The sequence below is a fragment of the Haplochromis burtoni genome, unplaced genomic scaffold (genome assembly GCF_018398535.1).
Source record: "Haplochromis burtoni strain Fernald_Lab_line unplaced genomic scaffold, NCSU_Asbu1 Contig_34, whole genome shotgun sequence".
NCBI classification, from domain to species: Eukaryota; Metazoa; Chordata; class Actinopteri; order Cichliformes; family Cichlidae; genus Haplochromis; species Haplochromis burtoni.
In genome coordinates this window covers 2,720,952-2,746,424 of record NW_024582395.1, presented here as the reverse complement: position 1 = coordinate 2,746,424, position 25,473 = coordinate 2,720,952, and the positions used below count along the sequence as shown (strand labels likewise).

The 25,473-nt window shown below is 40.4% G+C and overlaps 5 protein-coding genes across 7 annotated transcripts in view; 3 read left to right on the top strand and 2 right to left on the bottom strand.

The window, feature by feature from the left end:
- The first annotated feature begins 2,187 nt into the window (after positions 1-2,187).
- On the top strand, positions 2,188-4,121 carry LOC102302095 (betaine--homocysteine S-methyltransferase 1-like). Of its 3 annotated transcripts, XM_005919105.3 has the most exons (6): positions 2,188-2,364; positions 2,713-2,815; positions 2,899-3,081; positions 3,175-3,403; positions 3,494-3,640; positions 4,032-4,121. In XM_005919105.3, exons 2-6 carry the CDS (start codon positions 2,767-2,769, stop codon positions 4,090-4,092), a joined length of 669 nt encoding a protein of 222 aa, XP_005919167.1. In that variant the 5' UTR covers positions 2,188-2,364; positions 2,713-2,766; the 3' UTR covers positions 4,093-4,121. The 3 variants fall into 3 exon arrangements, with proteins under 3 accessions (XP_005919167.1, XP_005919168.1, XP_014188082.1); XM_005919106.3 differs by lacking the exon at positions 2,713-2,815 and having other exon boundaries at positions 2,195-2,364; XM_014332596.2 differs by lacking the exon at positions 2,188-2,364 and having other exon boundaries at positions 2,400-2,815.
- Positions 4,122-4,172: 51 nt separating this feature from the next.
- Positions 4,173-8,052, top strand: LOC102302601 (betaine--homocysteine S-methyltransferase 1). The gene is made up of 8 exons (XM_005919107.3): positions 4,173-4,308; positions 5,325-5,457; positions 5,624-5,736; positions 5,859-6,050; positions 6,193-6,340; positions 6,869-7,051; positions 7,256-7,484; positions 7,602-8,052. The coding sequence occupies exons 1-8, from the start codon at positions 4,291-4,293 to the stop codon at positions 7,777-7,779; spliced, it is 1,194 nt and encodes a 397-aa protein (XP_005919169.1). The 5' UTR covers positions 4,173-4,290; the 3' UTR covers positions 7,780-8,052.
- An 871-nt stretch (positions 8,053-8,923) lies between these two features.
- Positions 8,924-13,787, top strand: mrps36 (mitochondrial ribosomal protein S36). Its single transcript, XM_005919104.3, has 5 exons — positions 8,924-9,236; positions 9,497-9,582; positions 12,479-12,542; positions 12,673-12,875; positions 13,226-13,787. Exons 2-5 carry the CDS (start codon positions 9,529-9,531, stop codon positions 13,241-13,243), a joined length of 339 nt encoding a protein of 112 aa, XP_005919166.1. The 5' UTR covers positions 8,924-9,236; positions 9,497-9,528; the 3' UTR covers positions 13,244-13,787.
- An 88-nt stretch (positions 13,788-13,875) lies between these two features.
- Positions 13,876-16,612, bottom strand: LOC102301497 (pyridoxal (pyridoxine, vitamin B6) phosphatase). Its single transcript, XM_005919103.3, has 2 exons — positions 15,807-16,612; positions 13,876-14,945 (listed from the first exon to the last, which is right to left on the bottom strand). The coding sequence occupies exons 1-2, from the start codon at positions 16,402-16,404 to the stop codon at positions 14,599-14,601; spliced, it is 945 nt and encodes a 314-aa protein (XP_005919165.1). The 5' UTR covers positions 16,405-16,612; the 3' UTR covers positions 13,876-14,598.
- A 3,788-nt stretch (positions 16,613-20,400) lies between these two features.
- The window catches only part of spef2 (sperm flagellar 2), a 14,846-nt gene continuing 9,773 nt past the window's right edge, over positions 20,401-25,473 (bottom strand). The window contains exons 27-39 of the mRNA XM_005919101.2: positions 25,260-25,319; positions 25,039-25,162; positions 24,838-24,963; positions 24,500-24,638; positions 24,095-24,167; positions 23,825-23,981; positions 23,618-23,724; positions 23,302-23,484; positions 22,960-23,052; positions 22,436-22,606; positions 22,148-22,357; positions 21,569-21,691; positions 20,401-21,176 (exon numbers count right to left, since the gene is read on the bottom strand). Of these exons, the coding sequence (XP_005919163.1) occupies positions 21,111-21,176; positions 21,569-21,691; positions 22,148-22,357; positions 22,436-22,606; positions 22,960-23,052; positions 23,302-23,484; positions 23,618-23,724; positions 23,825-23,981; positions 24,095-24,167; positions 24,500-24,638; positions 24,838-24,963; positions 25,039-25,162; positions 25,260-25,319 (1,632 nt within the window). The 3' untranslated portion in view covers positions 20,401-21,110. The remainder of the gene's footprint in view (positions 21,177-21,568; positions 21,692-22,147; positions 22,358-22,435; positions 22,607-22,959; positions 23,053-23,301; positions 23,485-23,617; positions 23,725-23,824; positions 23,982-24,094; positions 24,168-24,499; positions 24,639-24,837; positions 24,964-25,038; positions 25,163-25,259; positions 25,320-25,473) is intronic.

Genomic DNA, 25,473 nt, shown 5'->3' with positions numbered 1-25,473 from the left:
CCTCAATACAATTTCAGCTGAACGTCTTCTTCAGCTTGAATTGTGATTGGACCAGAGGAAGGGGAGGAGGTAAACAGGGGGTTACAGCAGCACAGGCAGGGTGTCCCTCAATAACCAGTTACAAGATAGTGAAACAACACAGATAATACTGGCAGGAAAATAATCAATGTGCTATGACTTGTAGACCAAAAAAAGGAGAACAAGATTATCAATAATAATCAATAACATAACTTACAATATTGCAGTTGCCATTCCAAAAACAAACGCTCATCTCAAGAGTAACATTTTCCCGTGTTGTGTCAGCTTTTCTCTTTTATATTTGTGTGGCCACCTGACCAAAGTAGCATGTGACAAATTCAAGACGTTATCAGTTTGTCAGGAGTCAATAGTTAACCACAGTTTTATCAGTATGAGCCAAGCCCGTTCGATCGCTTCGTCAGCTCTCATACATCAAATATGAACTTTTTTGCCTCACTTCAGACTCACCTCCACTCCTCACCTCTGAACCCATCCAGCTCAAGCCAACTGTCAAGAGTTCCTCCCCTCTACTCACCAATCAGTCCCTGGTCCCTCTTTCACCGTCAGCTTTCTGTTACAGAAACTCCATGAATGGCCTCAGTTTCAGCCTCAGCCTGAAAGAACTAGTTGTGTTTACGAGAGGACAATGTTAGTCTGTTCACCTGCTGGTCAGTGTTCAATACTCCGACTGGGATAGCTGGAATAATTCAGAAGAAATTGGATATCATAGATATTCATTACAAGTTTAGATCACTAGTAAAGCTTGATGTAGCTGTTGTTCTTGGATGGGATCAAAAATGAACAAAGAGAGGAGAGCAGGAGCCCCTTAATTAATAAGGAGGAGGTGAAAAGAAAAATAAGATGTAAAAAATCAGATGTATGCAAAACATTGTGTAATTATTCCAAGCTTCATGTGTCCTTGAAATATTACGCTACATAGTCAGTGGGCACGGTAAGCAGCACTTTCTCTGGTGCACGTGTAGCTAGAGATTTAAAGGTTTCACCTGGGAGACCTGCTGCCTGAATCGGTATCTCAGCAGTGCACTGAAATTATTTTTGCCCTTAGACACAAATATACAAACACGTGAACTGAACTAAGGTTCAATAAAAGTGTACCTAAAGTCTTGTGTCTGAGAGAAGTAGTTCAGAGGGTTCATTTAGGTGTCATGTTTGCAAGTCAAACTTCTACATCTTGCGGTAAGCTTTTTCTAAATATAGCCATTTTAAACCCCCAAAATAAGATGACTTAGAGAAGAAATGAGCTTCAGTCTGATGATTAACAGGGAGGTATGCATACATTTATTTGCAGCTCCTACCAAAATACGCCCACAGGTTCAATACAACTTTGTGCATCATTTAGTACACATTACCCCCCAAATCCAGCAAAATGTATTATTTGGAGAAAATTGTATTACCTCTAAAATTTTTCTGTATATATATATCAGCTTTTTTCCATTCCAGACAGCACGATCAAAGCAACCTAATCTATTATCATTCGAAATACAATTAATCTGTTATTTCCCTATTTAGCTGCATGATCTAAAACAGAAAAAATAACTACATTATTATTGTTAAAGTGCCAGAAGTCATCGAATCTCTAGACAATGATTATCAAAATATTTCCCCACTCACTGTGTGGAAATAAACTGTTTCATAAACTAGTTGTTCTAGTTCTATACATGCATGCATGCATGCCTACATGAGCACTGCACTGGGGCTTGAGCTGCAAACATTTACAGTACTATATTTTGTGAGTCTCGGCACTAACAAATGTTCAAATGTGTGAAGCTTCCAAAAACCAGGACAGACTAAATTTGTGACATCCCAAAGCTAGGTCTTTGAGGACACAAATGCATGCTGTTACAAACATGTAAATGCATTTGCATGCTCAAGGTAAACCCTGAGAAAAATTATGTCAAAAGCAGAAGTATAGGCATATGCTCTCGAGCTTACGTGATAAGGCAATCTCTGCGGTCTGCGGAAAATAAAAGCAAAAAAATAGAAAAATAAAAACATGAACAAAAAAAAATGCTTGGGACAAACGGGAGTGAGTTAATGTGAAGGTTTAGCCTGCTGCTACAATCATTACACAGGCAGATTTCCCTTTCATTCTCTTTCCCTGTTTTACTCAACCCAGTTAATTGTTGACTTTGTTATGCAATTTCCAAACAAACATGGGGCAATTTGGCATGAATTTGGTTCAAACTTAAAGTCGTCCTGGACCTGCAACAGTATAAAAAGAGCGACGCAGGGATCTCAGGCACTCTTCAGGCCTAAAGAGGGGTTCGCTGTTACAAAGTGCTTTGTGCTGCAGCTAGAACGGGGAACATGGCACCTGTGAAGAAGGTAAAATAAACCCTCTGCACACTATGCTCCACTGTGTGTTGTTTTACACACCAAGTGCAATATGCAGAGCTGGTTAGTGGACTGTGGTGCTGTAAAGGAAATGTTGCCAGTGCATGTTTCATGCATGTGTGAGCATGTGGTCTGTGAAATATCCAGACTGGAGCACTCAGTGATGGAGAATCTCAAGCTAAAAATTGCTTTTTATCTTTACACCTTTGTACTTAAACAGCAATACTTACAGATTCATAAAATTGTCATTGCACACAGAGATAACTAATTTCTCAACCACAGTACATTATATATGGAACCATCTTTGTGTGTTCTTTGTCATTATTTTTAAAAATGTAGCCTGAAAAATGAAAGCCTGTAGCTGCTTCTCTGTGCATTGGACCAAAGGGAGACATGCATGGTGTCTCACCTGGAGAGTGTGCAATCAGGCTGGTGAAGGCTGGTACGCAAATTTATAGTCATATGTTTTCTTTTTCTTCCTTTTACTTAAAGGCAAAAATAATCAAATCCCCCCTTGTTTTGCAGGTGCCCAGATTGTGGGAGTCAACTGCCACTTTGACCCCATGACCTGCGTGGAGACCGTGAAGTTGATGAAAGAGGGAGTGGAGAAAGCTGGTCTGAAGGCTCACTACATGGTTCAGCCGCTAGCATTCCACACTCCTGACTGCTACTGCCAGGGATTCATTGATCTGCCAGAGTTCCCCTTCGGTAAAATATTTTTTGTGCATATTTAAAAAAGAAAAAAGCAGGCTATCTTGCAGTGGCCATCATTTCATATCCTCTTATCCCCTCTCCTCTCAGCCCTAGAACCCAGAATCCTAACCCGCTGGGACATGCATAAGTATGCCAGGGAGGCATACAAGGCTGGCATCCGATTCATTGGTGGCTGCTGTGGTTTTGAGCCCTATCACATCAGGGCTTTGGCACAGGAACTGGCCCCTGAAAGAGGCATAATACCCGCTGGATCAGAGAAACATGGAATGTGGGGTAGTGGTCTGGAGATGCACACCAAGCCTTGGGTCAGAGCCAGGTAAAGGATTTTAAACGATTAGACAGATTCATACAATTGTAGCAATAAAATTCTTTAGTGTCTGTCTCCTAACCTGCCCTTTTTTTCTAGGTCCTGTCGTGAATACTGGGAGAAGATCTTGCCTGCATCCGGTCGCCCCAAATCCGCATCCATGTCCACACCAGAAGGCTGGGGTGTGACCAAGGGTGATGCTGAACTGCTTCGGCACAAAGAGGCCACCACCAGCCAGGAAATGAGGCATGTGCTGGAGGTGCAGAAGTCCAAGTCCACAGTATGAGGATGAGATTATAAAGAAAATCAATGCACCTTTCCCTCCAGTCAGTCAACAACAGAGAGACGGGGGGGATGAGTGAGGTCTTTCCCAGTTCAGTTAGACGATGAAAAGCACTTGTAACAGCAGTGCTCCGACTGTAGAGTGTTAAACTGTAAAACCCCCAAAACAATAAGCCTGAGTTTTTACTTCACTTTATGGCTTTGTGTTGTTTTTGTGAAGCATGTGCTTGGACTGCTGCAACAAATCAAACTACTCAAAAATGTCTGTTACAAATTTCACCCATGCAGACATATGTGAAGTGATCTAGTGTTTGACTGTTTTTCTGTTTTTCTTTTAATGCCTGCCTGCTATCAGGTTGAAAACAAAAGGCCAAAAACTGGGAGGGAATCCAACAACAACACCAAGAACCATCTAATCCGGACCAAACTAGTATCGCACATTCACAATACTCTCATTCAAAGAGTTGCATAACCTTTCCCTTGCCAATCAGAGCAGCTCTTACTTAGAACACTCCCCTTCTTCAGAGAGATTTAATCTGGCCCTCTGCCCCACTCTACTGTCACTTCAGCATCTCGAGGTCTGAGCAGTCAGGGGTCCACACAGCTGTGAAATTATGGCACCAGCAAAAAAGGTATGTGCAGACTTTTTTGTCCAGAGGTAGGGTTATGCTGTGAAAAGTTAGTTTTGTGAAATTATTATAGCAATCATAATGATCCACGGTGGGGTTAGTATTTCTGTCTGAGATTTCTGCTCCCATCTCACGCTGTAAGTTAAATGTGGGTGAAAGGTTGTGAGGCTGGGGTATCATACTGCATGTTTATGGTAGTCTTTTTGAGTGGTGTGTATTCTGTGTAGAACATCAGGTCATTTCTCAGACCACTGAACCTTCTTGATGCTATTAGGCATACAGAAAGACCAATGGAGCTCATTTTATTTATTCCATTTTTAATTTGTATACGGAATAATGGTAGCTTAAAAAAATCTTAGAGTGTCACACTGCAAGCATGTTTATATTTATATTATCCACTGGTCAGTTTTAATATTTTAGCCGATTTTGCTTCTATTGCTAGACTAAAGATGTGTGCAAAACACACAGTTAGGTGTTTATTCAATCTGTAGCAGGGATTTATGCAAAGTAGCACATAATTAATGAGATAGTTTGGATTTTTTGCCATTTAAAAATAAGATTTCATAAAATGTGGATTATAAAAAACATTTTCTTCATTAAGCATTCATCTTATATTAGGAACACTCAATGTGTTTGCTCAGTTCACTTGCAGTCTCCTTTGATATTACCCTAGGTTTTGACTTTTTCCTGTAGATTAAAAATAACAAGACTTACTTCAAAATATTATTTGATTTTGATTTTTGCAACTCTTACAGGATTTTTTTTTGAGCTTTTTAAAGGAACAAACCTTTAAAAACAAACTTTCAGCGTGGGAAGACAGATGTGGTACAGGATATAGGAATCTGCAATCCACAAGGCCAGACAATTGATTTAACTGTGTATAAGCTGATATTGATTACAAGTTTCTTTAAAATATACAGTTTGCAATTTCTTTGGCTTTACTGGCTCCACAGTGATATTTGCAAAATGATCCACTGAGCACAGGTTAAGCTTGTCCATGGATCCCTCTGTTTCCAAAGGGCATCCTTGAACGTCTCAATGCTGGTGAGGTGGTGATTGGTGATGGAGGATTTGTGTTTGCTCTGGAGAAGAGGGGGTACGTAAAGGCCGGACCATGGACGCCTGAAGCTTCTGTACAGTATCCTGATGCAGGTAAGAACATACTGCTGTACCAAAACTGCCACTCCGTTACATCTTAAAATTGGATTTCCATTATCCATTGCTGGGTCTGCCTGTAAATACCTGGCAGTGTATGTTACATTTTAGATTGCTTTGGCACAGCGTTTGTCCTATGATGCAACCACTTGATGATTTTCAGTGCGACAGCTGCACAGGGAGTTCCTGAGAGCCGGGTCCAACGTTATGCAGACCTTTACATTCTACGCCAGTGATGACAAACTTGAGAACAGAGGCAACAACCTCAAACTGACTGTAAGTTAAAAGGGAAATTACAGCAAGTTTCATTCTTTATCAAAACAAAAATATTTTAAATGTGTATTTGAAGAGTCTCTTTGATTATTATTTGGGGTTCATATTGTGGCTTCGTTCTACAGGGAGCTCAGATCAATGAGGCTGCCTGTGATTTAGCCCGTGAGGTTGCCAATGAGGGTGATGCTCTTGTTGCTGGAGGAGTGTCTCAAACTCCATCTTACCTGAGCTGCAAGAGCAAGGCAGATGTGAAGGCCATCTTCAGAAAACAGTTGGATGTGTTCATCAAGAAAAATGTGGACTTCCTGATTGCTGAGGTAGCTACACCGAACGCTTTGGCATTTTTTAAAAACTTTTTCTGGAGGATTCCAAAGGTGTAAAACTGCCATTGAACCAGTTTTGAGTGTTTTTTACTTGCTGAGAGAAGTTTTGTTTGAGCTTAATGCTTTTGTCCTTTAGTACTTTGAGCATGTTGAAGAGGCCGTGTGGGCTGTGGAGGTGATGAAGGAGACAGGGAAGCCTGTGGCTACTTCTCTGTGTATTGGACCAAAGGGGGACATGCACGGTGTCTCACCCGGAGAGTGTGCAGTCAGGCTGGTCAAAGCCGGTGAGTACAGTTATCTTTGTCAATTTTTATGTTGTTTCAGCAGAAAAGAATTACAGACTGTCTCCCTGTGAGCCTTATCAGACACAAAAAGTTCAAGACTTCTTATCAACTGAGGTTTATATACCTTTACATTCATGTGAGGTCACTTGGTGTATTTCTACTACAAGAGTGAGTGACTATTGGCCCGACAGCAATTTATTGGACAGTAAAAATGAACAAAACTTCAGCATCTGTGCCACCATAGTGTAACTAATTTATAAGGAATAAAAATGGCATATGATACCTGTAATTGGTTTTCTTCTGTTAGGATTTCCTTTTTTTTCTGGGATGAGCCTGTACAGGCCAAAACAGTGGCCAATAGTTATTTTATTCAGTAACATGCACAAAAATGTTCCCACTAAACACAAATACATTCAAAGACCTTATACCCACAACTGCAAACCACAGTTGATTAGGTGTCAGCCATGTATTTTCTTACACTCTCACACACAGTTCATGTTACTGCATGTGGTGTATTTTGTTCTACAGGTGCCCAGATTGTGGGAGTCAACTGTCACTTTGACCCCATGACCTGTGTGGAGACCGTGAAGCAGATGAAGGAGGGAGTGGAGAAGGCTGGTCTGAAGGCTCACTACATGGTTCAGCCGCTGGCATACCACACTCCTGACTGCAACTGCCAGGGATTTATTGACCTGCCAGAGTTCCCCTTCGGTAACGAGATACTGTCTTGTATTATAAATCTGCCATTCCAACTGTTCTGGATACGCACTGTCCTTATATATGCCCTCTGCTGGTGAATATGCTACACTGCATTGCAGAAAGTTCAGCCAGCCAACACAGAACAGCAAACTTTCACCACAAACTACAAAACTGTAATTTAAATGTGCATAAAAAAATGTTTTTTTTCTCTTTCAGGCCTGGAGCCCAGGATTCTGACTCGCTGGGACATGCACAAGTATGCCAGAGAAGCTTACAATGCTGGCATTCGCTTCATCGGTGGCTGCTGTGGCTTTGAGGCTTATCACATTAGGGCTATAGCAGAGGAACTGGCACCTGAGAGAGGCTTCCTTCCAAGTGCATCAGAGAAACATGGCTCCTGGGGTGCTGGTCTGGAAATGCACACCAAGCCTTGGGTTAGAGCCAGGTCAGAACAGAAGCAACTATTAATTCTAATACTTAAAAATACTTTGTGAAATATGACATATTCGCTGTTTACTACCAGTAATCACTCTTGTTTTTTTTTATGTCTGTTGACTTTTAGAGCCCGACGTGATTACTGGGAGAACCTGAAGCCAGCCTCCGGTCGTCCCCAGTGTCCCTCCATGTCTGTCCCTGATTCTTGGGGTGTTACCAAGGGCCATGCTGATCTGATGCAGCAGAAAGAGGCAACCTCTAAAGAAGAACTCGAACAGCTGTTCGACAAATCAAAAACCCACTGAGTCAGTCTGTTTCAGACTCAGCAGCCGACAGCAGTGTACAGAGCTACTGATGTGCAGCAGTCCATAGTATCTATATACAGTGCTTCATCTAACAAACATAGTGTCAGTTGTCATGACATTAGCACTGTTATGTGTATCTTTAGACTGTAAAACTGGGGCCACAGCATCTCAAAAGTGGGAGCTGACCCAGTAAACCCAGTAAAAGTGACCAGTTTGGTTTCTCCGACCCTGGACCACTTAGTTTAATATCTAATAAAAAAGATAAAATACAAATCGTTTGTTTCTTCTCAGTTTCTTTCTGATGATGGGCGGTGTACACATATATTCTGTGTCTACTACTTGTGTCTATGCATCCACAAATAATCTGCAAAGCAGAGTTAAAAGTGTTATAATAGAGTCATTGTTCAATGCTATAAGACCTGTCATTAAATAATAAGGCTAAAATTAGTGAGATTTATGCTATCTATGGTTTATTCCTGCAATGAGAATAAACAGTGAACTCAGTTGAACTCTCTGATTAACTGTAGGCCTGTTACTCAAAGCATAGTTAATGTTTACCAACATAACACCTGAGTATATGTCTACAGTAAGCACAAGATGACTTTAGAACATACCAGAAAGGATTGGAAACTTCCTAGTCTCATGGTTGGACATGGTTTTTATTACCCATCATTAAACTGTTCTCATCTTTCCCATTAATTAATTTGACAAAGCTTAATTGGAAAATAGGATCTGACAGTGTCTGCATTCTAAACCAGATGCCTGTGGTTTTAAAAGCATTTGCACATTGTTTTCCAGAAGGCCTGTAATGAAAGATGTTAATACGTTTTACTAAGAGAACTGCTGAGACATATAAACTATGAGAAGAGAGGGGGGAAAAAGTCAGATACCCAATATGTGCTGGGTTTTCCTCTCTTATGAGCACCAACTATTAAGGAACAGCAATATTAATAACCTAATTTCTGTGTAATCTGGCTTTTATATAGATATTATACTACAAATACTACAGTGTGTGCAACGCGGCACGAAGGAAAAAGCGATATTGCTCCTGGTGACATATTTTCACAAATAAAAGAGCTCTGTTCCTTATCTCGCTTGTGATTGAGCGAGCACAGCCCACGTGACGAGGTTATCCGTTTTCTTCAAGGGAGTGTGAAATTAAAGATAGATATTTTTGCCGTTACCTAACAGGAGCCTTGTGTTGACATTTCCCTTATCATACGACAATATTCAATCAATTTTGTCGTTTTGACAACAGTAATGGTGTTCTGGGCCTTATCAGAGATCGGATAATTTTACTTTAGAGCGGGCTGGAGGTTTTTAGTGATACAGTTTTTCATGTTTTTTTACAGGAGACGGCTAACGAAGACTGTAACATGGCCTGACCTAACAGGACAGTCGCTGACATCTACCGGCCACCTGCTATCATAGACAGAGGGTTAAAGACACAGCTAGAGGTAAGGTGTAGCATGATAACAGTGCATTTATCGCTAATGCACTTCAACCTTCCACTCAAAATGTATGTTAACGACCAAATCTTACCTAAAAATTAAACACTCTTCCCACAAACATGTATTGCTATTTGTCTACTATGACTTTCACATTACCTCCTGCACCGTTGTTATAATGTCATTCGCTGAACCCTTTCTGTCTTACGGGCTCGCCGTCGATAGCGCCATCATGTGGTGTTTTTGCGTGTTTTTCTTTCTTTCTGCAGCTTCAAACCGGAAGTAAACCCGAGAGGTCGTCATGGGGAGTAAAGTCAGCTCCAAAATGGCAGCTCCCGTCGCTCGAGTTGTTCAGGTAACGTTAACTACTTAAATGTTAATTTCTCCGGGTTTGTTTGTGTTACCTCCTGATTTAGAGCTTATAAAGTAAAACGCTGCTTTTCCCGCTGTTCCGAACAGTAAACTACTTTATATCGTGCGGCCTCTTGAGGTGGCAAAGACCCGTCATACCCTTGTTAGTGTCCTTGTTCATAAACCGCACAGGACACATCAATATCGTTTAGTCACGTTGTGAGAGCGGCCTTTTAATCAATTAATTAAAACTTAAGGTGTAATATTAGTTGTTTTAGTTGTCAGTCTTGCTATGGCTGAGTATAGCATAAAACGGTGCACAGGGAGGCCTATATGTCGGTTAAAGACAGATCTTTGTACCACAGTAGCCCAGCAGAGTATTAAGGAACTGTACCAGCAGTGCTTATTTCCTACTAATAGACTAATTTTAATCGTTTTTCAATTACTGGAGGATATGAGCGGTCTGTGATGTCAGGAAAACAGAAATAGTCTTTACAAATTTTTAATTTGCATTTAGCCACTAAATTTATGCTCTTTGTACCGAATAAATGTTTGTAACAGTACGTTTGTGATGACTGCTTGTCTGTTCTTTCATAACTAATGCGGATCAGAATTACTGCATTTTAGCTGCAGTTAGGCCGCTAAAATGCCTAACTCCCGATGTCAGGAAATATCTTTCACAGATTGGAGTTATAGTTATATAACATATATAACAATCATAAGTAACTGCGCAGTTCATTCAAAAGCTGTTTCTTGGACAAGTGTGGACTATACCTTTTTAATTTATTCATAAATTAAAAAAGTTCAGAGTTGAGTTCATGTGTGAAACTTAAAAAGTTTCAAAGTTGTTGTTGTGAACCTGCAACTTGCTGTCAAAGGAGCTCTCAGTGCAAGGGAAGCAGGCCACCCTTACCATCTGCAGAAACAAAACAAATCCAGACTAAGTCAATGATTCGGCACAATAAACTGTTAGCAACATGAGTAAGGTCTTGACTTGTATGGACGAGGTGGATGATTTGTTAACGGTGAGGAAAAACCTCTTCACAACATCCAACATCTAGAGCCTGTACAGAGGGTTCACTCCAGAGTCCAAATCATTTGCCACTGTGGAGAACAGAAAGGCCAGATAACACTAAAGAGAAGAGACACATGAAACACAGGTACTGAGACTCAGTGGCACTCAATCATGAAATCCAGTGCCATGAGGCAGAAAATCAGATTTATGCTGTTGTTGACTGGACAGCAGTTCACAGTACGAGTGCACAGATAACCAAACCATGTCTCAAAATAAACTGCTGTGGACAAGTCAGTCATTTGACCTCAACACAGTTTAGTTATATTTGACTTGTTGAAGACAAAACTATAGGCAGAATACATAATGATTCCCTGTGAAGGTATCTTAACAAAGTATTTGATTATTATATTATTTACATTTATAATATATTCATTTATTGTTATTATTATTATTGTCATTGTTACTGTAATTCTAATTTGTCTGATTATAACAAACAACTGAGACTCTGTCACTATAGACTGTTGTTTGTACCAAAAAGCACTTAAAAGATGGGTATACTGATACACTACACTACTTTAATGGGTTGATCTGTTAGATCAGAGGTTCCCAAAGTGTGGGGCCTGCCTCCTGAGGGGGGCGCTGAGCCATTGCATGGGGGGGGGGGGGTATGAAAAGAAAAACAGAACGCTTGGACACTGCTAGCATAATTGACAGGTTTTTGACGGGGCTCCCACACAAATGCAAAGCAGGAGATGAAGCATCGCCAAATATGTTTCCAAACCAACTTCATTCCAATTTCATTCCAAGAGCCCTGCCTTTGGCTTCACCTGCACAAGTGCCGAGGTAGGTCTCTGCGACAGAATTAGTTTCCCTTGCGTTGGGAGCACGTGCTGGGCTCTTCAAATCACGGACAAACAGCATACTACATTCTTGATTTTTAGTTCACAAACACTTCTTGTAATAAATAACTAATCCTGACATTTTGGAGATATTAGCTCTTTATACAGTAAAGTTAGAGCAATCCTGCCACGATTTGTTTCCCTGGTTCAAATCATGGACTAACAGTATCTCAAAGTTGTTTATGTTTTTGAACCCATTTTGCACAGAGATGATTTTTTTGAGAAATGTATTGATAGCAATGTTGAATATTATTACACAGGAAAAAAACAACCACACGTAAAATAATCACACCATAGGCAGAGGCGGAGATTTTCGAATCACCGAAAACAGAGATTTTCGGTGATTCGAAACACCGTTTACGTGTGGACGAATAGGTCCAAACGCATAGAAACAGCTGCATTTTCAAAAATACCAGTGTAGGTGTGGACGTAGCGTAAGAGTTTGGAGATTATTTTATTACTACCTGTAATTTATTGCAGATTACTTGTATTTGCCTATTTGTTTACTAATTGATTGAGGTGTGAAATAAACCGCAATGGAGTTTGAAAACAAAATATGGGTGTGTATGGTTGGAGGATATGTTTGTGGGGGGGGGGCGCAAACATTTTTCTTGTAAAACAAAGGGGGGCCCAGCAAAAAAACACTTTGGGAACCACTGTGTTAGATGCACTTGTATTTTGTATAATGTTTGCTCTGTTGTATGTTTTGTGGTATATTCCTATCAACTGCTGTTAGAAGGCTACATTAACTTAACGTTGAGCGCCTGATTTTACAAAAATACTGTCACAAGTCATACCATACATAAATAAAAAATTTAATTCACCCTAGTGTTGTTCATCATATTTTTCTAGCAGCTGTGTTTGTTTTAAAGCTCATTCACTCTGTTTTAGCACGTGTGGGAGACAAAAAAAAAACTACTGTCAATTTGTTGTCATGTCAGGATGCCTACCCTTTAACTGACTGCTGTTTGATTTTGTTTTCTCAGGCAATACGGCCTCATACTCCCCTGATCAAATTCCCCAACAGACAAGGCCTGCCCAGACCTAATGGTGAGCCTTTGTTTTTCCCAGCTGAAAGAACGTGTTCTTTTAGGTTCACATTTATCAGAAATATAATCGTTAACAATGCCTTCCCTGGTGATTATTTCATTACGTTACTCTTTTTCTTTTCGTCCTCTAGCCCAGGAGGCATTGAAAACATTAGCACTAAACCTTCCTCAACATAATGCTCCCACTTCAGCTGCAGCATCGCCTCAGTTATCAAGACCGCATGCACCTTTAACACCAATCCCAGGCACGCCAGACACACTGGCCTCTATTCAGCTACTTCCTGCAAGGTACCGCAGGAGACCGTTAACAGCAGATGAGATGGATTACATCCAGGTGAGGCTATCTTAACTGTACCCAGAGTTTTTACACAGAACTACTTGGTTCTTTAAAATTGAGCAGAGTGGAATAACAAAAGAGACGGAAAAATGTCAAATGTCAAGCAAAGTTGGCAACAGTATATGACCCACCTTTGACTGATCATAAACTCATAGCAGTAGGATTCAAAAGTACAAAGGTTAAGTGTATGGACTGATTGAGAACTTAGGAAAACTTACTGTAACTTGTTGCTGGTGCATAACTAGCTATAGAAACTGCAAGTAGAATCTGAAAGTTTTGAGTATTTAAGTATATATTTTGGCTGGTATTTGTGTTTATTTGTATTCTATATCATTTCTTTGCCACAGCGCGGTGGACCAGAGTGACATGAAGTGACGCCATCACTGCAGCCAAAGTCCTTATATGTTGAAGATCAGTATGTCTTTAATCCTGTTCCTCAGCACAAGAGAACCCGATGCCACATGTAGAATAAAATATTACATGGATCCTGTTAAAATGTATATATGTTGATTATTAGTTGTTTAAGTGTATATGAACTCCATACAAACAGATGTTTACTGTAAAACACGCTGCAAAGGCACACTAGCTCCTTGGTTTGTCTTTATTCACTTGGCATTGCATATTTTTCTCAAAGATTTGTTTTTAATCAATGTTAGTTTAAAAACAAAATCATCAACTCATCTTTTTTATTCGTCCAATTTATCTAATTTTACATGCTGACTAAAATCCAAGCAGGAGGCTCTAGTATACAGAAGGAAGTTGGACTTTCCATGTCTCTCGCTGCACTTGAACTGATGGTTTTTGGAGCTAAAAGGCTGGTGAGGTAGTTGAGGCAACAATGCTGCATGAAATTACATTGAGTTCATGTGAACGGCTGGATTTAAATGATTAAAATAATGTTGGATTATTTTATTGTTGGAATTTGATTGTGCAGATTCTAAACAAGCAGACATAAAGGGAATTCTAGTAACAGGCCACCACTCTTTTCAAGAAAAAATTAATTTAAGGTATTTATTGTTACCATTGCTGGCATGCTCTATATAGTAAACATTAATAACACTGAAAGTTCACAACAGTGCAGTATGATAGGCAACCATTATTGGCTTTCTAGCTATGAGTTTCAGCCATTTACTCCGATGAATATTGGCACAAGTAGCACAGACATGACAGAAAGGCCGGAAGTGAATGAACACTTTACCTGTCTGCCTGGCAGATTGTCAGCTTAGTCTCTACCAGAGCTGAGAAAAGCTCACACTGTTAGTTTTTTTATCTTCTTGTGATTATAATTAGAAGTGACACCTAGGCAAGCACACTTGAAGATAATTCAGCATTAGTAAGTACATGTCTCCTGTTTGGCAACAAACTTTAAACAGCCAGCTTCTAAACACATGAATTCAGAACAATTCATGGCTTTACAAAAATACCTCTGGATGTTTAAAACTCAATATCAAACACGGTATGATCTGTGTGAACACAAAACTGCAGTATATTCATAGATTATTATAAACACGTAAAGCTACAGAAACTGTCAAGTCACAAAATGAGCACAACACTTGAAGAAACACTGAGGTATGCACTGGATTACTGTGATTATGGAAATGATTTGCTCTAAATCAGTCTTGGTCACAACATAAACAGCGCCTTCTTATTTATTAAGAAACTAAAGACTCAACATTGCACTTGAAGCAATCTGTGCTCTGTACAGGAGACAACAGACTCTTCAGTTGCTCTGTTCGTCCAGTTCCTCAAAAGCCGGTAAGAAATCAGCAATGGTGTCCACCACGTAGTCGGGCACCAAGCTGTGGTTGGTGGTTTGGTCACTATTCCTGTACTCCTGGGCCTCCTCAATCTGAGACACACCAGTGAGAGTGAGCATGGTATCGAGGCCGCAGTTGGACCCGAACAGCATGTCCGTCTCGAGGCGGTCCCCGACCATCAGGCACTGGGCGGGATCCACCCCGCTGAACTGACTGGAGATGCATTCGAACATGAAGCGGCTGGGCTTTCCGATCACAGTGGCCTTGCGTCCTGAGGCCACTTCCAAGGCTGCTGTGAGGGAGCCAGAACCTGCAGGGGGAGAGGCGGAGTAAAGATGACTGAATCACCACCAACCACTTTCATTTCCAGCTGCATGCTATTAATAGTTCTGCGCATCTCATATAAGCTGCTCAGTCAGTAGGTACAAGCCATAAATATTTTCCAGAGGGCCACTTGTTTTGGAGAAAAAAAAAAAAAAAAAAATCACCCTTCAGATTTGTGGAATCTAAAATGGATTACTGAGTGAGCTAAACTGACAACTGCTCTCACATGTTTTTTGGGCTTTTTTTTTTTTTTTTTTTAAATCTTAAACATATCAGGAGGAAATGAGGGCAGAGAGGACTGATGACATGCACCAGAGCCCTGAGCTTGAGTTGAACCAGCATCTTTTACCCTGTGGTCTCTGGGTAACTCAATTACTACCTTATCTTAAAACTCTGCAAACTAGTTATGATGAACTGATACAAGCCTGAGTCCAGGAGGTAGCTGTGCCTCAGGTTGTGGGTTAGTTATACTGCAGTGAAGCTTCCAGTTGCATTCTGTGTGTATCTGTGCAGTGGTGGGCCCCTGAAGAGTGGTGCAGTGAACAAAAAAAAAGTTTAAATAACGCAACAAGCCGGAGCTCTTGTTGTTTTAGCCATTTGTTCTCTGCAGACCTGTCCTGACACTGCGTATTCATGCTAATGAACATGTGAAAAGAAACCTGTGATGCACAAGCCCAGCGATTTTTACAGAATAAGTAATTTTAGGGCCCTCTGACCTCTTGACATCCTGGTCCCTTGACCGCTAAGCCATTTTAGCAATCTATCCATGTCTGGCAGAAAAACGAATATCTTAACGTGACGTGAATGAGCAACACTATGTGGTAATTAAACCTCATCCCCATTATACCTGGTAGTATCCTTCCACCTGACAGAGGGTGCCAGGGGTCGTTGTCGGTGGCCAGGAACAGACACTCCGGGTCCTTCAGGTAGCAGGAGGCTTTGGCCAGTTTCAGAAAAGTCAGTTTGTCATCATGTCCAACCAGCACTGCCTTGACGTCCGGAGCCAGGGCGCAGTCGTAGATGGTGGCGTCCGGATCATCCGCCTCCTCCACGCAGGGGATGCCTGCCTCTTGCAGCTCTCTGCGCAGTCCGTCGCAGCCGATGACAAACACCTGGCCGGGGACCTTGACGACGTCTCTCAAGTAGAGAGCCGAGCAGTACGACGAGCTAAAGATCTGCTCCAGCATCACGTCGGTAAAGCCCAGCCGGTAGAACTTGTGCACATAATTCTCCCGCGGCCTGGTGCAATTGTTGGTGACGAACACCACGTTTTTGCCGCGCCGGATCAGCGAGCTCACCACCTTCGCGGCGCCCGTTATCGCGTTCTCTCCGTGCCATATGACCCCGTCGCAGTCGAAGAGAAAGAAGTCCTTCGCCTCAAGCAGATTTCTAATCTGAGGTCCTCGAATTTTCTGGCAGCCTTTAAAGCCAAAGGCGCCTGCCATTCCGGCTTTTTCCTCGGTTACTTCCGTCTTTCACCTTCTAGTGATCCCCCACGTCGAAAGCTGGTACATCATGCGGTGAAGACGGCGTGTTAAATGATACGAAAACAAATCAATGTCAGGAAATCACATTGCAGAGTCCTTGGTGCGGTTACATACACGGAGCGAGCCACAAAAACATTGACACCTAACCACGCCCACGCTGTCAAGACTGACCAATCAAACTGTAAAAGTTGAGCCAATTGGATTCGTCGATTATAAGAATAGTGCCTTCTAAAAGTTTAATTGCGCCCCCGTGGCGGCTGATGGATAAAACATGGCATTAAATTAAAAAAAAAGTCCAAACCAAAAGATCACTATGGGAGAAAATAGAGCACCACAATTAAAATACTTTAAAGGAGTATCCATTGTGCACAATGGTCCTCCATCCATTCATCCATTCGCTTATCCTTTTCAGGGTCGCGGGGGGCGCTGGAGCCCATCCCAGCTGTCATAGGGCGAGAGGCAGGGTACACCCTGGACAGGTCGCCAGTCTGTCGCAGGGCCAACACACAGGGACAGACAACCATTCGCACTCACATTCATACCTAGTGACAATTTGGATTATCCAATTAACCTATCCCCACAAGCTGCATGTCTTTGGACGGTGGGAGGAAGCCGGAGTACCCGGAGGGAACCCACGCAAAGACTGGGAGAACATGCAAACTCCACACAGAAAGACCCCGGCCTGATGTTAGAATTGAACTCAGGACCTTCTTGCTGTGCGGCAACAGTGCTAACCACCGTGCCACCGTGCTGCCACAATGGTCCTATTTTTCATTTTATATAATCACTCATTAAAACCAAGGTAACATACTGAACCTTGAAGAAAATGGGCCACAGCATCAGAGGACCACTGCAGCTCCCACAGCTGTCAGGTAACAGCAGGAAACTGAGGCTGAAATTCACCCAGGTCCTCCAAAATTGGATGAAAAGTGGTTTAAAATAAGTTGCCTGGTCTGATGAACCTTTATTTCTTAATGGCATTCAGATGGTAGTGTCAGAATTTGGTTTAAACAACATGAAAGCATGGTTCCAGTCTGCCTTGTATCATCAGTTCAGGCTGGTACTGGTTGTGTCACAGTGTGGGGGATATTTTCTTGGTACACTTTGGGCCCCTTAAAACAAATTAAGCATCATCCAAGCACCACAGCCTATCTGAGTATTGTTGCTTACCACGTCTATCCTTTTATGCCTAAAGTGCACCCACCTTATAATGACTTCTTCCAGCAGGTTAATGCACCATGCCACAAAGCTAAAGTCGTCTCAAAAGGGGGTCCAATTCAGTACTAGCAAAGTGTAATTCATGAAGTGTCCAGTGGGTGGTGTTTCATTTTTACCATTTTTTTCAACAAACACAGAAAAAAAACAATGTGTAATGCAGCTTAATAAATAAATATCTAATCAACACCAAATCAAACGCTGCAAATTTAATAAAGCTCTTTATATGTTTTGTGCTGTTCTACACTTTGGATGCCTTTACCCAGGAGGACGAAACTTCTATTCTTTACTGATAAGTATCCAAGCCATGGCCAATTGTTCATAACGCCAATAATAATATCTCTCTGAAATATACCAGAGTAAAAACAAAGTAGCAAAATAATCCTTATGACGTAAAAGAAACTTCATGATTATTAACAGAGAACGAAAAATGTTACAGGTATTCCTAACAGCAATAACGTTAATAATGATATGGCAGAAACCTCCTAAAAGACATAATTTTAACAACACGTGGTTATAAGATTTCTGTTAATGAGTTGCTAGCGGTGGCTCACTCTCAGTGCAGTCTTCACCTCACGTCACTAGGTGGGGCTCTAACACAAAAACATCCCAGATTTGAACTTCACGATTGCTTAAAAGTCAACAACAGATTCATGCACAGGGACTGCTGTTTTCTGCCTCGCTGTCCATCCTTTCTCTCACAGACTATGAGCCGGCAGAAAGGTCCAAACTAGCTTAATCTTTTGACCTCTAATAAGTTAAAGAAAAATAAATACATACATTTAGATTTCAGAGATTAAACTTCTCCAATGTTTTAATCATTGTTTAACTTCCACTCCCTCTGTTGTACAATTTTACTGTTTAAAAATCATTATATGTTTGCTGGTTTCTTTATCACTGCAGGTGACCTGTAGTAAATTTGGCTTGGTTTCATAATAATTGCTGTAAAAATGTACAAAATACAGAAATTCCATCTTAAATCAGCAATGAAAAACATACAATTTAAGATAAAGTAGAAGGGTTTTTTTTTATTACATTATTTTGGACATATATTACTAATGTTTGTTCCATGTACTCTGATCACTATTATATTTTGTTTTTCTTCTCTGCACTTTGAAATTCCAGGATTCTGCTTTGTTCATCTACAATCTTAAGCAGCTTTCTAATTTTCTTATATATTCCTTGTTTAAATGAATGCAATTTAACTGCTAGACAACAAAGAGAAAAGGCAACAAAGCACTGAAAGGACACTAAAAGCTGTCCTAATTGGTTATTAGTGAAAGGACGAAAAAGACCTCCCACCAGCACAGTATTTAGACTGTCTGCTAATGGAAACAGTTTTTGATCTTAGATAACAAAGAAATCTCAGTAAATCAAGAGATAATTGAGGTAAGTTAAAAGTACTACTACAAAGTAAGTATAATTGAAATCAGATGCTTAGATATTGTAATATTAGTATTTCTAAAGTGCTACTGACAGCTAAGTGTTCAGGGATGATGTGCAGATATTACCTTTATTGTAGAAGTCAGTAAAGAATAAAAAAGGTTCATTGCCTGAGCCCAGATGTTTGAGTGGTCAGAAAGTTGGGAACTGATCACTGGAATGTAGGATACTGGATGGATCCTGACCCTTCAGAGTGCCAGGATAGAAAGTTATATAATGGACACCTGGAGAGAATCAAGAAACCATATAAAAAGTCACAAAACCTTTTGAGCCTCTGATTTATTTATATTGAGCTATTGGGAGAGTACCTATATACTGTTATGATATATTACTGAGGTAATGTAAAGGTTGAATGGATGACAATAACCCTGATGTACTGGGTTTGTGTTCCAGGATGAAGGAACAGGGGTTACAAGCATCAAGGTCAGTAATATCACAGTGTTCCTCTTGAAGGAAAGTTATTATCTCCTGCTCTCTCCAGCAGCCTTTCATACCGGATGGACAGGAACCTCCTGAAGTTTGAGAGGTCATTAAAGTTGTCCCTGAGACAAAGAGAGAGGAAGCTATAATGACTTTCTATTTTTTACAGTACCATTAACTCAAGAATGCTCAAAGAAAGTCTAACAGAGACTAAATGGGCATACATTTTTGTTTTATTTTTAAGATCCCTGAGACTTTATCAGCTGTGTCTCCTATCATTTTTGTATATGTAAACAAGTCGTCTAAAATTTGTGTAATACCTGCTCAGTAAAAATCTTGTTTGTTGTTTGGAAAAAACAGTGCTTTCACTGTTTTTATATCAACGTAAGGTTTACCTAATCGTGTATGAACTTATATATAATATACTCTAATGCAATTTTTTAACAAAATATTGGTGTGTGTACTCTGGTGGCACGGTAGTTAACCTTACAGCAAGAAGGTCCTGGGTTTAAATCCAGCCTGAAGCCTTTCTGTATGGAGTGTGTATGTTCTCCCTGTCTCTGTGTAAGCACTCTGTCTTCCTCTCACAGTCCAAAGACATGTATGGAGTCAGGTTAATTGGTAATTTTAAATTGCCTGTAGGTGTGAATATGTCTCTATGTGTTAGCCCTGCAACAGACTGATGACCTGTACAGGGTGTACCAAAAGCCTTGCTCTGTGGCAGCTGGGAAAAGCTTCAGCCTGAATTGGATTTGTGGAAGAAAAGGGATGGATGGACACGCCATTACTCACCAATCAGACAAATAGGATCTTGGCAGACTAAAGGACTGAGATAGCCAGAAGCAAAAAAGTCCAAAATACATTACCCGTGCTGTTTGTATTATGTGGTAACAAAATTATTCTCCTTCATTAGAAACAGATAATAAAAACCTTCCTGCTAAAACAGTTTCTTATGGAAAAGTTCAATTTAATGAGCCAGGCAGCTTATTAAACTGAGTAATGATCAAGACAAGTGGACAAATTTCCAGAAGATATCAGCAGAACAAAATGGATTATCACCATAAAACCAAGAAATGCCTCATGCTTGGCAAAATCATCCTTTTACAAAGAGAGGTCCTATTATTAGAACATAGTATTGGTATAATAACATGTTTTTTTGCCTTTAGTAAAACAAATTGTCTAACAATCTACATTATTTGTTGAAATATCATTTATTCATACTTCTCCGTTTATGAAAAAAGTGAAAAGCTGCTACCATAACATATACATCCTGAATGAACTATGATAGGGTTGTTGGTGCCACAGTAGGAAGTGACGGACAAGTCAGGCTTGACATCTGAATTATCCTGGACAATGCACAGAGTTCATTAAAAAATAAGCACCTCAGTCATGAAAGTTCAATCCACCACCAGATGTTATTGTTCTCATCTCAAATATGTAGTACAACACCAGTGTATGGATGCACACCTATTAACATAGCATTTTAAACATTAAAGTAATTAGAACACTTCAAAAGCATCCACATGTGCATTTCCCAAGTTAGAGTTCTTCACAGTGCGGCCAGAATTATGTCTTTATCTTATCCTTTATGAAAGTGTCGAGCTGTTAGTCTCTCCTCCATGCTGACTGTCCAGTAACACTCCATGGATGTTCTGAAGGACAGTGAGAGAATACTCAGTGAGAATACATTTGCACATTATGTTAAATATACAGTTGAGTTTACAGCCTTCATCATTTTGGGCATTTAATGATTTCTTTAAAGTGTTCTTTTTCCAGGGCAGATGAAGTTTCTGCCAAGAAAAGTTGTCAAATATCCAGCCAGAATTATGTCAGAAGCTTGTTGATGGTAATCAAAAGCATTTGGTCATTTGGTCAAGGTGCAACTTGCTAAGCGAAAAATAGGCAAAGTAGGCATGACTTCTACACATGACTCAGTGTAGGAGAGGACAAAGGTTATGCAATGTTGGACTCTCACTGAAGCCATGGGTCAGAGTAAAAAAACAAACTATGATCAATACTGGTAAGTCAGTAAGTAGAAACTTACCACAAGCTGGTGGTGTGTACAACTCTCCATCAGCGACAGAACAGAAGGATGCTGAGAGAGAATGGAAAAAGGGACATGGTCCTCAGGATCATATCCCAGCTCTCTGAATACTTCCACCAGGTTCTGCAGGCCAGCAGACAGTAATAGTATTATCATTAGAGAAGTGCTTAGTGTTATGGTTAATATTTATGCTCATGGTCATGATACGCTTTGTTATCATTGCTCCTAATGGCTCCTAATCCTGTCCTTGGAAATGCATCTGTTCTTCAGTTCTGCTATTACACACATACAACAACTGACAGTTTGTTATACTGGAGATTTTCTTCAGGGGTCCATCTTATTTTGACAGCACCTCAATCATAGTACCATTAAAAGACTAAACATAGTGCCTGGAAGGTAACAAGTGTGTGATCTTGTAAGACTTACAAAAATTACAAAGCCTTGCTGAGATAAGACCTCACCTATTTTTCTACATTTATTCATTTTCCAAATTAATCTAATCCTTCATTTATTTTAGTTGTAATTTTTATTTATTACATTTACTAAATGCTCAGTTTGAGCTCTCATAGGCATCCATACCGCAGTGTGCTCCTTCTGATTCGGGCTGCCGGAGGGAACGTGGCTTTTGTCTTCCATCTTAGTGATTTTGTGGCAGATGACAGAAAGGAGAGCAGGGATCGACACTTCCTGCTCATCCCCCAAAATGCTTGATGCACTGAGAGCCCCTTCTTCCTTGTAGTCAAGTTCAGAGGAGGAGAGGTCTGCATTCTCTTCTATGATGGGCATAGACTGAATACACAACCCACAATGATAATGTGAAATGCAATGCAGTGATTTTGCATGATACTTTTCCTTTTACATACTCACTTTGACAAGATGGCTCAGTGAGAAATGCGTGAGTTTTTGACCAAGGACCACGCTAAGTGCTCGGATGAAGCCCTGTGTGGGGTTGGGGTCTGCAGCAAAGTACTTCAGCATGGACACATAATCCAATCGAGAGGGCGAGAAGGAGTGGTCTGCAAACATGTGGAAAAAGAACTGAGGAAAGAAAAAAGACCACATTTTACAGTTAATTCATTTATTAACTGCAGCTCATTTAACCTGAAAAAAGATGATGGAGAATTAGAAAATGATCAGAATGACTGGATCCACTCCCTTTTGTGTTGTAGGTTAATGATTTTTACAATATGGAAATGAACAAAATGGCATTTTTTATTGTAACATTTCAAAAGCTGGAAAATGCTCTATAGCACCTTTGATGTTTTTACACTTTGTGGGGTTTTTTTGTCTTATTTTTTTCATTTATGTTGATTGTGCACTACGCCCATCTAAATTTACCACTGTGGCAGTGAAACAGCCCAACCAAGTTTTTAGGCTTGATAGGAAGTCACCTTGCGAAGGTTGGCCAGACGCACATAAGGTACAGGCTCAGAGGGGTCCACGGGAACAGTCTGGACACTTTCAGTGGAGAACCACAACTCTGTCTGATGACAAAGAGGCAGGAAAGCTACTTAATCACTTCCTTTTAGGGAGGTATGTATTTCATTTTATACTCTACCAAATACATAATACAGTCTAAATGTGATATTATAACTCAAGCTAAGGCCTGATCACGGAACAAGAAGGGTCATAGAAAGTGTGAGGGTAGCTTTATCTAGAGTAGAATGATTTAATGTGATTTTTAAAAAAATCAGTTAAAATGTTACAGTTAACAAAGCAACAAATGGACTTACTCTCAAGTAGTTCTCCTCATTTATATAGCCTGTGTCACCAGTATCTGCTGCCTTGAACTGTTGTAGCACATCCAGCAGCTGACTTAACAAAGGAAATGGCCAAGGAAGAGCAGCACTGAGCAGAAACCGACGCCAGTCTACCAGCTCATAGCTGTCCGTCAATGAAGACACAATCTCCATCAACTGGGAACAGAACAGACAATAACACTGTTTGCAAAATCTGCATAATATGACAGAACAACATGAGGCAGAAATGTTTTGCAGTCTTTAAACCGCACTGTCACATATTATTACTCAACTCTAAAAGTTTCTGTACCTGCGATTCACTTTTGTCCATCCAGGGCTCAGGCAAGGTGTCTTTGCCCATGTTAGTAGTTATGATATCTTTGAGCAAACTGAAGAACCCAGGTGTAGACATGAAGCCTTAAAGTCAGCAGGGAGGAGAAGTAAATAATGGATTAACTGACAGACATTACTGTAGAATTAATTGCTCCACACCAGAGCTTGTCTCTCCAATTTGCACCTGATGGAGAAATGCTGTATAGCTGCTGGTACAGTAACTCTAGCTGAGCTATGGTTGGGGTGGACCTCATGGGTTTCTCCAAAGGAGGTGGACGGGGAGGGGGAAGTGGGCTAGCAACCACACGGCAGTCTCCATTCAGATAGAAGTCAGAACACTCCTGATGAATAGAATATGGAAAATGATGGAAGTGTCAGATTCTTCTGGAATAATTTATTAAAATGTGATATATATATAGATATATATATATGTAAGAAAGAAGTCATTACTTACCAACACCAGCTCATTCTTCAACTTAGCACCAGTCTCTATATGGTGGTGAACCACTTCTGTTAATTGGTCAATGCTAAGGAAAAGAAGAAAGACTCATAAAATATGAAGAATTTCTTTTATGCCATTTATGACAGAAAATCTCTCTGATTCAAAAATAGTGTATAAAAAGTTGACCATTAGTATAACATTTATCTTAGTGGCAAAAGCACCTATTGACATACATGTATAGCATTATGGTAGCAATGACATACTAAAATCATTTGTCGCACAATAAATAAAAATTACATCAAGGGGCAAACGTGTGGTGATACCCTTTGCAAATTGTGAGGCTTAGATAATGCAATTACACTGATAGGTTACTAGATCTGAAGACTGTTTCGAGCTGATGCTCACACTGTACCATACCTCTTCATTTCTGCAAGATAGCGTTCGTGTAGCCACTTCTCCATGTTGCCAAAAATCTCTTCTACTGTGCTTTGCAGAGACTGTACCATCACCAGACCATGAGCTTTAACCAGTGCAATGCGGGCCTTTACCGCATCCTCTAGAAAGCAGGCACATGCACACAAACAGAGGGACACAACAACCATATATACATCAACACATCTGCATGTATGTGCACAACTCAAAATGCATAAATAGATGGATATAAGAGGCAGAGAGAGAAACCACTTAGTGTGTGTGTGTGTGTGTGTGTGTGTGTGTGTGTGTGTGTGTGTGTGTGTGTGTGTGTGTGTGTATACCCTCATGAGTTACTGCAGCTGAATATTCTCCATGCAATTTTTCTCTAACTTTAGGATTATAAGGCTTCTCTGAGTTTCTCTCCTCGGCTGTTGCCTGGCTGGGTGTCTGTGGTAGGGATGACTGATCTGGAGCAACAAAATGAACAGTGAAAGTTGTGTGGGCACCACTATGACTTTATTAATAATCTACATGAGACATGCCTTTTTTGGATGACTCCTTTTGTTTGTTGGTTTTATTTTCACTTGTGGAGGCTTTCTCCTTTTCTTTCTCTGGTAGTTTCTCGTCCTGCTCTTTTATCTCCGACCGGTCTGTTTCTCCTGACACCTATAGAAATATATAATCCATTCCATTCAGAAATCAAGTATATACTTCCATAAAAATACCTCCATGAATTTTTTTAGGAATATACATAGACCATTACCAGATTGCTGATAGCTGTGAGTGCTTCCTCATAGCCAGATATCAGTTTTTCGTGTGGTGGCTATTATATAAAAAAAAAAAAAAATTTTTAAGTGAAATGGTCAATAACATCAACATTTTTATGTAAGTTAAGGTACAAATTCACAAACCGCATCTAAAATCCATTAACATTAGCAAGATGTGTGTGTGTGTGTGTGTGTGTGTGTGTGTGTGTG

Excerpts from the sequence above, each read along its gene's own strand:
- mrps36 (XM_005919104.3), top strand. The coding sequence starts at position 9,529 with ATGGGGAGTAAAGTCAGCTCCAAAATGGCAGCTCCCGTCGCTCGAGTT. Across the intron at positions 9,583-12,478 it reads CCGTCGCTCGAGTTGTTCAG|GCAATACGGCCTCATACTCC; the intron begins GTAACGTTAACT and ends TTGTTTTCTCAG. Across the intron at positions 12,543-12,672 it reads AGGCCTGCCCAGACCTAATG|CCCAGGAGGCATTGAAAACA; the intron begins GTGAGCCTTTGT and ends TTCGTCCTCTAG.
- LOC102302601 (XM_005919107.3), top strand. Across the intron at positions 5,737-5,858 it reads GCAACAACCTCAAACTGACT|GGAGCTCAGATCAATGAGGC; the intron begins GTAAGTTAAAAG and ends TTCGTTCTACAG. Across the intron at positions 6,341-6,868 it reads AGTCAGGCTGGTCAAAGCCG|GTGCCCAGATTGTGGGAGTC; the intron begins GTGAGTACAGTT and ends TTTGTTCTACAG.
- LOC102301497 (XM_005919103.3), bottom strand. The coding sequence starts at position 16,404 with ATGGCAGGCGCCTTTGGCTTTAAAGGCTGCCAGAAAATTCGAGGACCT. Across the intron at positions 14,946-15,806 it reads AGGTGGAAGGATACTACCAG|GTTCTGGCTCCCTCACAGCA; the intron begins GTATAATGGGGA and ends CTCCCCCTGCAG.
- LOC102302095 (XM_005919105.3), top strand. The coding sequence starts at position 2,767 with ATGCATGGTGTCTCACCTGGAGAGTGTGCAATCAGGCTGGTGAAGGCT. Across the intron at positions 3,404-3,493 it reads AAGCCTTGGGTCAGAGCCAG|GTCCTGTCGTGAATACTGGG; the intron begins GTAAAGGATTTT and ends CTTTTTTTCTAG. Across the intron at positions 3,641-4,031 it reads ACCACCAGCCAGGAAATGAG|GTTGAAAACAAAAGGCCAAA; the intron begins GCATGTGCTGGA and ends GCCTGCTATCAG.